This window comes from Vombatus ursinus, unplaced genomic scaffold, assembly GCF_900497805.2.
Source record: "Vombatus ursinus unplaced genomic scaffold, bare-nosed wombat genome assembly UNPS02010193.1, whole genome shotgun sequence".
NCBI classification, from domain to species: domain Eukaryota; kingdom Metazoa; phylum Chordata; class Mammalia; order Diprotodontia; family Vombatidae; genus Vombatus; species Vombatus ursinus.
This window is the reverse complement of record NW_020949971.1, coordinates 8,536,676-8,550,266: the sequence shown is the minus strand read 5'-3', so window position 1 is coordinate 8,550,266 and position 13,591 is coordinate 8,536,676. Positions and strand designations below refer to the sequence as shown.

Sequence of the window (13,591 nt, the reverse complement as noted above, 5' to 3'; positions counted from 1 at the left end):
GGTTGGGGGGGAGGGGAAAGGGGAAGAAGCCTTTATTAAGCACCTACTGTGTGCCAGCCACTGTGCTAATCACTGTACACTTATTATTTCATTTAATCCTCAAAATAACCCTGGGAGGTAGGTGCTATTATTATTTGCAATTTACAGATGAAAAAACTGAGGCAGATGGGGGGAAGTGACTTGTCCAGGGTCACACAACTAGAAAGTGGCTGAGGCAGGATTTGAACTCAGGTCTTCCTGATGCCAAATCCAGTGCTCTATCTACTATACCACCTAACTGCCTTGAAATGATATTGTATATTTTGCATTTTAATATTGGGTGAGACATTTGAAAGCTGCTCTCAAACTTAAGAAGTGGGAGAGCATGGCTCCTTTCCCCTCATTTTAGTTTGCGAATCTCCAGGCTGTTTCTGGTGATGATGCAACCCCAGGAGGAGGAGTGAGGATGAGTGGCGGGTTAAGTAAAGTGCAGCACCTGTATGGGGCTGGGAGACTGGGGTTTCTTTTCACACTGCCTCCTGTGAACAAATGAATTGCAATGAATTAAAATAAGGAATGTATCATTGCCAAAGGCAAACATCCGAAGACTGGCCCACCTTAGCCATGTGCTTTGGAAGCTGCCAGGGGCCAGGGGTCCTGAAGTTGGGCCAGTGCTGCCCTAGAAGACCCCCCCCCCCCCTCCTCGTGTTCGGCTCCTTGTACTTTGCACCCTCTCTCCCTGACATCTTCACAGCTTCCCCTCTCTCATCCTTGCTGTATGACTCCTCTCCAAGCCCCCGGGGCCCTTGGGCCAGGCATTATCCCTAACGCCTCCCTTCTCTTCCCGGGCTGATCATTTGCTGACCCCAGCAACGAGGTTCTGCTCTCCTGGGCAGCTGCCCTGACTTTCCTCCCTGCAACAACCCCAGCTCATGACCTCAAGCAACAGGGATGCATCAGCCTGCTAGGATTCAAATAGACATTCAACAGAGACATATTTCATAGTGAAGGTTTGCAGAGTATTTTACCTATATTGTCTCATTAGGTCCATACAACAACCCTGTCCGGTAGGTGCTATTATTATTCCCATTTTATAGATGTGGTAAGGCTAGGAGGATAAGTGATGTGTCCAAGGCCACACAGCTGGGAAGAAGCCGAGGCAGGATCTGAACCCAGGGATTCTTGACTCCGTGTCCAGAGGTCTGTCTCCTGTGTCACCTAGTAGCCCAGAAATATGTTTTTTACAGTCAGAGAGAGGAAGAGGAGAGAGAGGGGGAAAAGGAGAAAGGGAAATGGGAGAAAAAGAAGAGGAAAGAAGAGAAAGGGGAAGAGAGAGAGAAGAAAAGAGGAGAAGAGAGAAGAAAAGGAGTGAAAGGAGAGAGAAGCAGAGAAGACAGAGAAAAGAAAAGAGACGGGAAAGGGAAAGGGGAAAGAGAAGATGAGAGAAAGGAGGGAGAAAGGGTGGAGAGATAGAGGATGGAAGAAGGAAGAAACCAAGCACTTATTAAATGCCTACTATGTACCAGGCAGTGTGCTCAGCACTTTACAAATATTACCTCCTTTGATCTTCCCTCCAACCCTGGACGATAGGTGCTATTGTTATCCCCATTTTATAGTGGAGGAAAGTGACTTGTCCAGGGTCACACAACTAGTAAATTATTGAGGCTTAATTTTAACTTGAGTCTTCCTGACTTCAGGCTCAGTGCTGAAAAGAGGAAAAAGGGAAAGAGAGGAGAGAAAAGGGGGAAGGTACAAAGAAGAAAAAGGTAGAAGAAGACAGAAATGAGAAAGGGAAAGATGAAAGAGAGCTCACAATGTTATTTAACACAAAATACTATGAATTGTGAACTCCCAGAAAAATGATGTTACTTTTAAAAGTCCATTCTGTACTAGGCACTTTGCTTCTCCCTGCGACTCCCTGGCAGACGGAGGTCCCAGGTGAGGCACCTGGAGTCTCTGGGATGCTGGCGCCTCATACTCTGCTCTGTTTTCTGGGAATACGTTGTACAGGTTATTTCCATCTAGCCCCCTCCTCAGACTGAGTGCTCTGTGGCTTGCTACTAAAATACGATGGGGGGGGGCATTGCTTTAAATGTCATGGTGGAAGCAGAAAAGTCATGAGGGAGAAATTTCAACTGTCCAATGATGAGGCCTTGGGCACCAAACTTTAGTGGAGGAATGATAATAGTAACATGTTTTATACAATGATTTCTGGTTTCCAAGCGTTTTGTTCAGCACTCTGGAAGGTAGTATAACAACCCAGGTAATGCAAATGGCATCATCCCTGTTTTCTAGATGAGGGAACTGAGGCCCTGTGAGGCGTACTGATCTGGCCAAAGGGCCAGGGCCCTGGCGCAGCTCATTCACTCTTCTTCTCGTGCTCCTGGCCTCCTTGTTGTGTCTAAGTCTCATGATGGGTCAGAGTCTCACTATGCCTAGAGATGGCATGGACAGACAAGGCCACTTCAAAGACGAGTAGGGGGCGGGGGGGAGGGGGGAGGCATCTGGGAAATGATTCATTATTTAGGAAGACTAACAAGGTTCCATGTATTGTCTAGTTAATTAGCAGTAGACACAGCATTCAAAGCTAGAAGGGACCTTGGACTTAGGTTATTGCAAAAGAAACAGAGGCTCTGAGCTGGTAAGGGGTTTGCCCAAGATCACATGGGGAGAAAGGTGCAGAGTAAGAATTCAAACCCAGATCCCTGACTCCATAGCCCCTGATCTTTCTACCATACCTTCTTCCCTCCCGAGAGCGGCCCAGGTCCCAGTGGCTGCCTGGGTCCTCCCACTGCAACAGGGGCTATTTGAGGCATTGTGCTCTGAGGGCGTGTTTTGCTTGCAGGTGCATAGGACACTTGGGAGAGTAAGCTGTGGGCTCTTCACATATATGAACAGGGGTGTAATTATGTCTTCTTTCTGCAGCAGATAATGAAAAGGCTCATAAAGCGTTATGTTCTGAAAGCCCAAGTAGACAAGGAGAACGATGAGGTCAATGAAGGTGAGTGGCCTCTGCAGGAGACGCTTGCTTTGCAAAGGGCTTCAGCAAACATGGGAGACAACATCTCTTGGAGCTGGGGGGAGGGGAGAGAGACAGAGACAGAGATACAGAGACAGAGAGAGACAGAGTTACAGAGACAGAGAGAGACAGAGACAGAGACAGAGAGAGGGAGGGAGGGCAGAGAGATGGGGAGGAAGGAGGAGGGGAAAAGAAGGCTCCTTGGACATCTTAAAACATTACAGAAGTTAGATTTATGATTATTTGAGTTGAGTCTTATAATTCAAGGGCAGCTGAGCAGGCTGTGGCATGTTTTCCAACTATCTGAGCAGAGTCATAAATAGGGCTTTTTGTGCCTGGGGAAAGAGAACAAGGATGAAGGGTCCCGAGGAGGGGAGGGCAGGGGAGGGGATGGAGACAGACAGTGAGAGGAGGAAATGTTCTGTCTGGTGCCCTGGAGTAAAATCCTAGATATGACTTTAAGAGGCAGCATGGGTAGTACCCTAGACTTGGGGCCAGGAAGATCTGAGTTCAAATCCTGCCTCAGAAACTTACTCACTGTGTGACTCTAGGCAAGTCACTTCCCTTCCCTAATTTCCTCAGCTGTAAAATGAGGGACTTGATGCTGACGCCCTTTCAGGGCCCTTCCAGCTCTCAATCTAGGATCTTAGGGGTTCGATGATGGCTCCGTCCGATGATGGGTCCGATGATGGAATTCTCGTCTGGTGAGAGCCAAGGATTCCTGGGCAGGCGCCCACATGACAGGCCATCCTGACCCACCCGCCGTTTCTCAACTGTCTATGCAGGTCTTTTCCTCCACTGATGGGGTCTTGATCCTCACAGCCCTGGTTAGGCAGAAGGCTAGCTGTATCTTTGCCAAGAAAGCCCCAGCTGGGGTCGCAGAGTCTGACACTACTGTACTCAGTTTGCCCAGCAAGGATTGTTTCTATTTGAGCTCAGCACCTCTGCTTTACATCGTAATTTGAGAGTGAGCCATATTTTGGGCGATGGGCCAAACCATTTATGGCAGCCATCATGGTGTTAAATGTCATTGGTGGGGTGCCTCTTAATAGACAAGGCAGCCCCCTGCTGTGCTAAGGAGCCTGTAGTTAATGGCTGCCTGCCGCAGTGCTTCTGACAGCCTGTGCCTCACGGCCCTTGTTTCACCATCATATCTCTTGTTATTGGTACAGACACTTGGGACCAGCCAGCTCGTCTACCTGCTATCCCCTTCTCTGGCTTGTGCCCGTCCTGTAAATGCCATTCCTTTTCTCTGGAGTGCCTTCTTGCTCTTTTCCCATCTTCTCTTCTGAAATTATTCAAAACTGACCCCCAGGAAGGCATGTGAGAACCCCACATTGAATCAAACTAGGTTCCTAGGACTTTAGCTTTAGGACTCCAAGGGAGTGTATCTGATACAGCCACCTCCGTTTACAGATGAGGAAACTGAGTCCCAGGGAGTTAAAGTTACTTACTCAAGGTCACACAGCTATTAAGTTTCAGAGTTGTAATTTGAGTCCGGGTTCATTAACTCCAAATCCAGAAGTTTTTCAATTACCCATACTGCCTCCTCAAGCATAGCTCTGAGGTTAGCTGGAAGCCCTTTGTCTGACCACAAAATGCAATCAGAGTGGATTCACTATGTAAGTGTGCCTCTCAGCTAAAGGAACCAATGCTACTATACCTTCTTCTGGATAACTGTGGGTGGGGGAGGCATTCTTGCTGTGGGTCAGAGAAAAGGGTGTTGGGCAAGTTGACCCCTCTGGGTCTGGAGTCTTATCATCCCTATGCAACTACTAGCAAATTGTGACAAAAACCAGTTGCTGAATAAACATGGGATTGTTGATTCCGAATGTCAGTAGTTTATCGAAGTAGACGTTTTAAAGGGAAAAATTTGAAATATGTATGTACGCTTGGAGATATCCTCAGACTTCTTTACACTGAATGGATATTACATGCTCTTTTCCAAATCAATGAACAAGAGAACAAAAATGACTTTCTGCCGTCTTTTCTTGCAAATGATACAGGTGAGCTGAAAGAAATCAAACAAGACATTTCAAGCCTGCGCTATGAACTCTTGGAAGACAAGTCCCAAGCAACAGAGGAGTTAGCACTTCTGATCCATAAACTGACAGAGAAACTGAATCCTAACATGCTGAGATGTGAATGACTCAGGGGTCTGGGAGCCTCTTGTCAACTATAGCAGAAACACGGGCAATAATATTTCTAATAGATACTGGGGGGGAGAAGACTATGTCCATTTTTAGCATAAACTGCCTTTATTATGTGAACCTTTCCTTGAAAGCTAAGACTTTAAGAGTTGACTAGTTCAATCCACCAACAAAATGATCTTATTTTAGTTGTCTCCACCGATGTTTTTACATTTTTAAAAAATAAGATAGCATTTTACAAAAAGTCCAATTGTAGAGGGCTGATCGGGGAGTCTTACCAGCTGGATGAAGATAGGTCAGGTCAACCTTGGTTTGCCATTTTGGTTGGATCTCTCTTGGGAAGGTGTAGACTTGTCTGTTGTGTGGTGTTGTGGAAAGAGTACTCAGATGTACTTAGAATCATGGGACCTAGGGTCGAATCCTGTCTCGTCCATTTACTACCCATCTAATAACCTTGGGCCCATTCGTTTTCCCTCTCTCAGTTTCTTCATTTGTAAAATGAGGGAATCAGACGAGATGACTTCCAAGTTCCCTTCCAGTTCAAAAATCTATGGTGAGCTAACTGTGATGACTTTATTGAGAAGACTGAGGACATCTCCTGGGCTTAAGTCCTTGTGAGTCATTAAGACCCTCTGATTAAGAGTGATTAAACTTTCATGGGTATAATTTGATTGACTCAGGCTTTGAATCTGAGCTGCCTCTTTGTATTAGGCACAAAAGGAGCACTTAGTCTGAATGTATGTCTACTGAGGGATCCAGAGAGAGTGAAGCCAGAGAGGTAAGAGCAGACTAATAAGCCTTGAATGGAAGTGGGGTGCAGTGCTTCATACCCCAAAGACCCTCCAGGAACCAATCCTCCTTCCTCACAGTCCCAGGGAGGGCAAGCTCAGGAGATGCCCTTAGTCACATCATGGAGGTGTTAATGGGCGTTTTCACACTCACTTGGGAAACCAAAATCCCAAACCAAGGCGCACCTTCTTGTAACTGCATCAAGTTGATCAGCTTCTCTTATCAGCTCTCTACACTGCATTCAACTATCCTGGATCATTTTCCTTTTTTTTTTTACAACTGACCCTTCAACATTTGCACTAACTGGTTGGCCAGAAAAAGTAATAGCCCAAACCATACCTTCCTTTGCAGCCAGTGGTCCAAAAAGATTTCTTGAGAGAATTGTTGAAGAACATATATATAAGCCAATGGGGCTCATCAATACTTGCTGAAACAATTTTTGTTCTGAGATAATCGATGTTGCCTTTGAGCCGTAAGTTGGGAGCTTGATGGCAAGGTGTTATATTGTACTGTCCAAAGCAACGAACGCTATTGTGTGCTTTATTTATCTATCTGTATATACATGTTGTATATCGTGTCCTTTCAGTTGTAAGTTCCCTTTCCCTTTGTTGAGGTGATGTGAATTTAGTCCCAAGTGCATTTTCACGGGGCAGACTTTATTTTCAATTCCCTGCCAGGCTGACACCTCGTTGCAGGTTTCTCATTGCTGCCTCTGTGTTTAGCAGCTTAATGTAAGTCACACTTAGTGGGCTTTGCATTTTGTGAGTGTGTTTTTATGCAAAGAAATCATGCGCTAAAATGAAGAGTAATAAAGGAAAACCCAAAGCGCCAGACAGACAGAGCTAGGTCCTTGTCTGGGGAGCTTTGGGATGCTGCATAAATATAGCTAGATGCTTGTGTAGCCAGCAGAGGTCGCCAAGGAGGGCAGAATTGGGCTGAGGAGGACTTTCTTCCCTCTAACACAAAGGGATAGGTCTTAATCCTGGGCCACACTTGCCTCTGTCCGAAGGTCTTGCCAGGGGTGGGAAACCTGCTGCCCTGAGGCACATGTGGCCTTCTAGGTCCTCGGGTGTGGTGTTTTGACTGAGTCCAAGTTTTACAGAACAAGTCCTTTTATTAAGGGGATTTGTTCTGTGAAGTTTGGATTCAGTCCAAGGGCTGCACTTGAGGACCTAGAGGACCACATGTGGCCCTGACAGGTTCCCTATCCCTGGTTGGCTATAGAGATTACCTTTCCTCCTGGGGGAGCAAGGTGGAAATTGACTGATCTGCTTTTATTCAAAACTTCCAGGGACAAAAAGATAAACTCCCAATTTTAGCCCACAGTGGCAGTGGCCCACAGGTTCTCATAGTTGTCATTTCTCCCTGTTATTTTTAGGAGCTTATTAATGCAGATTATTAAGAAAATAAAAACAAAAGCTCAGAGCCACCATGTTAGAGTGACCTCTAGTTGCTAGGTCAAAGACAGCCTGTGAAAATCTTTTTATTCACATAGTCACTGTGGACCCCCCACCCCACTCTTGGTACCCAAATAAAGACAAAGGCATTTTAGAAATTAGATCTTGATCTAATTGAAACAAGATCTCAAGTGCTAATAAAGAAATAAGGAATAGAAGGAAAGAAAAGAGATTTAGCATTTAAGCCTCCACCCTTTCAGACAGAAAAGGAAGGGGGAGGAGAAAAAGAAGACAATTCATCAGCAATGTGGCTTTCCTCAGGAAAGACCAGTCTCATTCTCCCCGGAAAGAAATAGATCTATGAGCAGTAGGTCCCAAAGGCTCAATGCTTACAAGGACTCTCCTCCTGCCAGACAGCCTCCATTTCTTTGACATTGTAACAACTGAATATCTTTCTAGTGTTATGTGTTAATATCCACTTGTATTGACTGTGACAAAACATGAACTTTTGGTACCATTAAAAAAATCCATAAATTGGGGGCGGCTAGGTGGCACATTAGATACAGCACTGGCCCTGGAGTCAGGAGGACCTGAGTTCAAATCCAACCTCAGACCAAACGCTTGACATTTACTAGCTGTGTCACTTAACCACAACTGCCTAAACTACCTGCTGTCTGTCCCCAGTACAGGCAGGTGAGACTTTCAGGGCCAACCTAACTCTGTCCCTCTAAGGTCCCTTCCAGTCCAAAACTGTGTAAGTGATCCTGTCTCTTCCTAAGCTGAGCAGAGAAAGCTATCTCTGAAACACTGAACTACATCTCCCAGGGGCCCTCTGTACCGTCTGTTATATTTGTCCAGTGGTTGTTGGCAATCCTGTCTCTAGGGGACATCTATGTCTGTCACTGCAAACACCTACTGAGAGATGTTTGCATCTAACCAAATCATTCCAGTCTAACTTTCTTGGTTTTGGTCTATACCTGCAATTTAATCTCTGTAGAGAACTCTCTAATGTGTCAGAGGCAGGACTGCAACCCAGGTCTTTCCAACTCCAAAGCTGTTTCTCTATCTACTGTTTCACTGCCTCTTCAACTATAGAAATAATATAGAAACTAGCACATTTGTATTTGAAGTCTATCAGAATGGGTTTGGATACTCCTACAATGCCTCAAACTCCAAATATTGGAAGGCTGTTATAAGAAATGGGGATTATATTTCTATTTGCCACTAGAGAGAAGAAATAGGAACAGTATGTGGGGACAAAGGGGTGAGGGATGGGATTGCAGAGAGGCAGATTTGGGTCCACTGTCAGGAGTGACTTCCTAACATTGTGAGCTGTCCCAAAGTGGAATGGGCTATCTCAGAAAGCAGTGGACTTTCCCTCCTCTCATTAGAGGAGGCTGGGGGACCACTTACAAGGCATATTGGAGGGGGGATTCTTCTCCAGAGAAAGGTTGAACCACATGCCCTTTGAGGTCCCATCTGGCATTCCATAAAGAATTGAGCTTCAAACCAATAAGGTGTCCTAGCACAAGGATTTGTACTTACAAAATGTATCCCCCAAAACTGGGGAAAGACTCAGAAGGACTTCTGCCAGCTAGCTTAAATCACTTAGAAATTTATACTCTGGATCATGAGTTTCCTGGACCCCCTGCCCCTCAAAGCTGTTCCCATAGCACTCTCTTAGGAATGTAAATTGTAATCATTTTCTTCCTCCTATATCCAGATGAAAAAGCCCAACTTGGATGGCAGAGCCAAATACAGCTTCCCAGATTCAATGACATCAACTAGTATGTCCTGGAGATGCCATAACTTTTCAAGTGATATATTTTACAGTTTCTACCTTGAGAACTTTGTTTCTGTTGCCATTAAGAAAAAAAAAATTCCCTTCATGCTCTACCAATATCTAAAAGCTTTCCAATTTTCACATGTATTTTACAGTTGAATATTTGATGTGAAGCCTCAGACCTTAATAAAAGACTGAATATTTTTCTAGTGTTACGTGTTAATATCCACTTGTATTGACTGTGACAAAACATGAACTTTTGGTACTATTAAAAAAATCCAGAAATTGGGGGCAGCTAGGTGACACAGTGGATACAGCACTGGCCCTGGAGTCAGGAGGACCTGAGTTCAAATCCAACCTCAGACCAAACGCTTGACATTTACTAGCTGTGTCATTTAATCCCAACTGCCTAAAAAAAAAAAAAATCCAGAAATCCTCTGCTCTGCAGTCTTGGGACAGGCCCCAGCAGCAAAAAAAAAATGCCTTTAGCTACCTACTTGCTGGCATTAGATTGGATTGTAAGGTACTTGAGGACAGGAGCTGTCTTTTGCCTCTTTTTTGTATTCTTAGTGCTTAGCACAGTGCCTGGTGCATAGTAGGTGCTTAATAAATGTTTATTGAGCAGCTCAGTGGTACAGTGGATATAGTGCCAGGCCTGGAGTCAGGAAGACCTGAGTTCAAATCTGACCTCAGATACCTACAAGCTGTGTGACCCTGGACAAGTCACTTACCCCCTGTTTGCCTCAGTTTCCTCATCTGTAAAATGAGCTGGAGAAGGAAATAGCAAACCACTCCAGTATCTTTGCCAAGAAAACCTCAAATGGGTTCAAAGAGAGTTGGACACAATTGAAAAATGACTTAATAACTACAAATACTAAGGATCTGAATATAACTTCCTGGTGGCCTAAGTGCTAAAAATCCAGGGCCCAACAAATCACCTCCTCCTCCCTTCTGGCCAGTCTATCAATATAGGCAATTCAGAGGCAGTGAAGCTATCCCAACTGAATCAATGTTCTATCCTTAATGAATATCCTTTCCCTGCTATGAATAAGTTAACCTCCCTTTGGTGATTTCTAAATGATCTACAAGTGTTTCACTGCATTCTAAACTCCAACCTGAGCTGCCAGGCTTTCCTTAATCAGAGCTGGCTGATTATGCAATACTAAAAGTAAAAAAGGAGAATCCACAACAAAGGAAGAGAAAATAAAGGTGATTATTAAAACCTATTTTGTCTAATTATGTACTAAAAAACCTTAAATGCATGAACATTCACAAAAATATAAAAAAATCTTGATTGATAGAGTAAGAAATAGATCATTTAAATAACCCGATCTCAGATAAAGAAATTGAAAAAGCCATAAATGCATTCTTCCCCCAAAAACCTAGAATCAGATGGATTTAAAAGTAAATTTTATCAAGCCTTCAAAGAAAACTACAAACTTTCAAAAAATAGGAAAAGAGTGGATTCTACAAAATTCCTTTATGGATAGAAATATAGTCTTGATACTTAAAGGGAGAGACAAAACAGATAGAAAACTAGATTGATATCTATAATGAATATTGGTGCAAGAATATGCATAAATTATTAGTAAAGAAGCTATAGGAAGAGATTTAAAATATTATATGCTATGGCCAAGCTGGATTTATACCAGGACTGATTCTAAATTTGGAAAATTACAAAAGTAATAGACCATACTAAGGAAAATAATCACGATTATATCTGCAACCAGAATTCGGATTGGTATTATGAGATTTGTACTCTTTCCCCACTCTGGGAAGAGACATGATCTATTCCGTGGTTTGTATGGACTGAGTGGGTGATGCCAACAAAGCGTCTCTGGCCTCTCGTCTTCACCAGTTACAGCCACCTGGCTGGCATCATGCAGTCCAGCACTGCCAAACTTCTGTAGCAATCCTCTTTCTTCCCGGACTGGGGATACACTATAAAGCCCATAACAGTCCAAGTCCTAGTTCTGCATCAACAGAAACAGGAGAAGCTTTTTGATAAACTGTAATATGCATTTCTTCAACATCAACAACAAAAACCCTAAAAAGCACGAGAATAAATGGACCTTTTCTTAATACAGCAAATAGTATCTTTGAACCATCATTGCTCAAGGTTGGAATGTGCCATTATAATAAAAATGACATTACCAAAATAAATGTATTTATTCAGTGCCATACCATCATAGAACTAGGGAAAAAGTAAAATTCATCTAAAAGAATCACAAGTCAAGGGTCTCAAGGCAAACAGTGAAAAAAAAGTGGGAAGGAAGCAGGCTTAGATATTCCAGCTTTCAACTTTACTAGAAAACAGTAATCACAAAAACTATTAGGAATGTGTTAAAACTAGGAAAAAATGATAACTTGGGCAGATTAAGTACACAAGACCCAAAAGCAATTGAGCATGGTAGCATAGTGTTCAACAAACCTAAAGATGCCAATTACTATGATAAGGATTTACTATTCAACAAAAACTGCTAGGAAAATTGGAAAGCAGTCAGGCTGTAAGTAGGTGTAAGCCAACCTATTATAGCACAACCATGATAAGCTTCAGATGGGTTACAGAACCTAGATTTAAAAGGTCACATGATAAAAAAAAATTACAGGAATAGAGAAAGAGATCCTTTTCACTACTATATATAAAGGAATAGCTCTCGACCAAGCAAGAGGGATAGAGAAGATCACTAGAGATAAAATGGGCCGTTTTTATTGCATAAACTTGAAAAGCTTCTTTACACACAAAACCATTGTAATCAAAATTAGAGAGGGAACAATTAAAAAGGTTGAAATCCTTGCAACTTGTTTTTCTGGTAAAGATTTTTTTCACATAAAAATTTGTTTTAATGGTCTGAAAATTCTGCGACTGATTTTTGATCAAGTTGTTTCCGTTTTTAAATTATGGATTTTTAAAATGAGTAACTTAAAACTGCCATGAAATAAATGTCCAGGAAAAAACCAAAACAAAACATTCCTTTCTTCCTGAGGCTTTTACGATGCGTTGTAATCATTAACCGGTCTTTTCTTATTAAATGTCAATGACCAAATGGGACAAACAATTCTGATTAAGATTGGGGCGGGTGCTAGTGCACAAAATATTCATTTAACCTTTAGGCCTTTGGGGCAGATTTAGTGGCCTGGCTGGCTGGAGCAGCCAAGGACACCAACTGTAATGGTCTGCCTTATATCATGACCAGCAAAAACGACAGGCATGGGGGTCAACAGGTAAGCTCTCCCCGCGAGGGCTGGCCTGGAATCATGCCCACAAAGGAGCATCAGCGCATTTCAGGAATTCAGGGGAGTCTTCTAGCTTCTTACTACAACAACAATCAGTCTCCTCCTTTAGTTTAACAGCCCTGCACACGATGCGATGAACGTCTGGAGCAGGCATGTGGCCTGCACTGATTTGGCCTTGACAGGGCAATGATCTGGGTGGTGAAGTCAACAGCTTCCATTTTGGGCTCATTTTTGCCATCACCAACGTTACCATGATGGATATCTTTGATGGACACCTTTTTTTTAGTAAATGGTATTTTATTTTTTCCAATTACATGTAAAGATAGCTTTCAACATTCATTTTTCTAAGATTTTGAGTTCCAAATTTTTCTCCTTTCCTCCCTCACCTCCCCAAGACAACAAGCAATCTGATATAGGTTATGTATGAGCACTTCCTAACAGAGGAACACTAGATGAGAGCTGCGGGATGAGGCACATACAGCCTTGGATGTGGCTATGTATGGATTTCTTTTGTTTTACTATACTTATTTATTACAAGAGGATTTTTTTTTTAATTTGGGGGAGATGAAGGGGAGTAAAAGGGCTAGTGATGATGATGATGATATAAAAAAAGAAAAGAAAAAATTTATTGAATCATTTAAAGAAACAGAAGAGAATATAAGAAAGTTAAGAGAGCCCCTAACAAAGAGAACAATTTTGAAATGAACACATTGGATTTATTACATACTTTTAAAAACTGTATGTAATACAGCTTTGTAGTTTCATACGCCATCCTCTTTTCTGTTCTTTCTATATGGAAATGCTTGTTTGTGGTGTTTGTCAAGTGCAGAATAACACTTTTTTTTAAAAGAATAAAGGATTTTGTTGTTGTTCAGTTGTGTCCAATTCTTCGTGACCCCATTTGGGGTTTTCTTGGCAAAAATACTGGAGTGGTTTGCCATTTCCTTCTCCAGCTCATTTTACAGATGAGGAAACTGAGGCAAACAGGGTGAAGCGACTTGCCCGTGGTCACACAGCTAGTAAACGTCTGAGGCTGGATTTGAACTCAAGTCTTGCTGACTGTAGGCCCCATGCTCTAGCCCCTTGTGTCACCTAGCTGCCCAATAAAGGAGTTGGGATGGAGCAATAGACTGTGACTCAGTTATCAGCCTTATTGGTGAGGAGAGAAAGGCCCAAAGAGGACAACAACAAGGATCTGGAGAGGATGATGTGAACTTAAGATGGGAAAGGGTCATTC

General features: G+C 43.0%; 1 protein-coding gene across 1 annotated transcript in view; it reads left to right on the top strand.

Annotated features, from left to right (window-relative positions):
* Positions 1 to 7,019, top strand: part of TRPC3 (transient receptor potential cation channel subfamily C member 3) — an 80,090-nt gene extending 73,071 nt beyond the window's left edge. Inside the window, exons 11-12 of the mRNA XM_027853770.1 lie at positions 2,905 to 2,980; positions 5,005 to 7,019. Of these exons, the coding sequence (XP_027709571.1) occupies positions 2,905 to 2,980; positions 5,005 to 5,147 (219 nt within the window). The 3' untranslated portion in view covers positions 5,148 to 7,019. The remainder of the gene's footprint in view (positions 1 to 2,904; positions 2,981 to 5,004) is intronic.
* Positions 7,020 to 13,591: the final 6,572 nt, after the last annotated feature.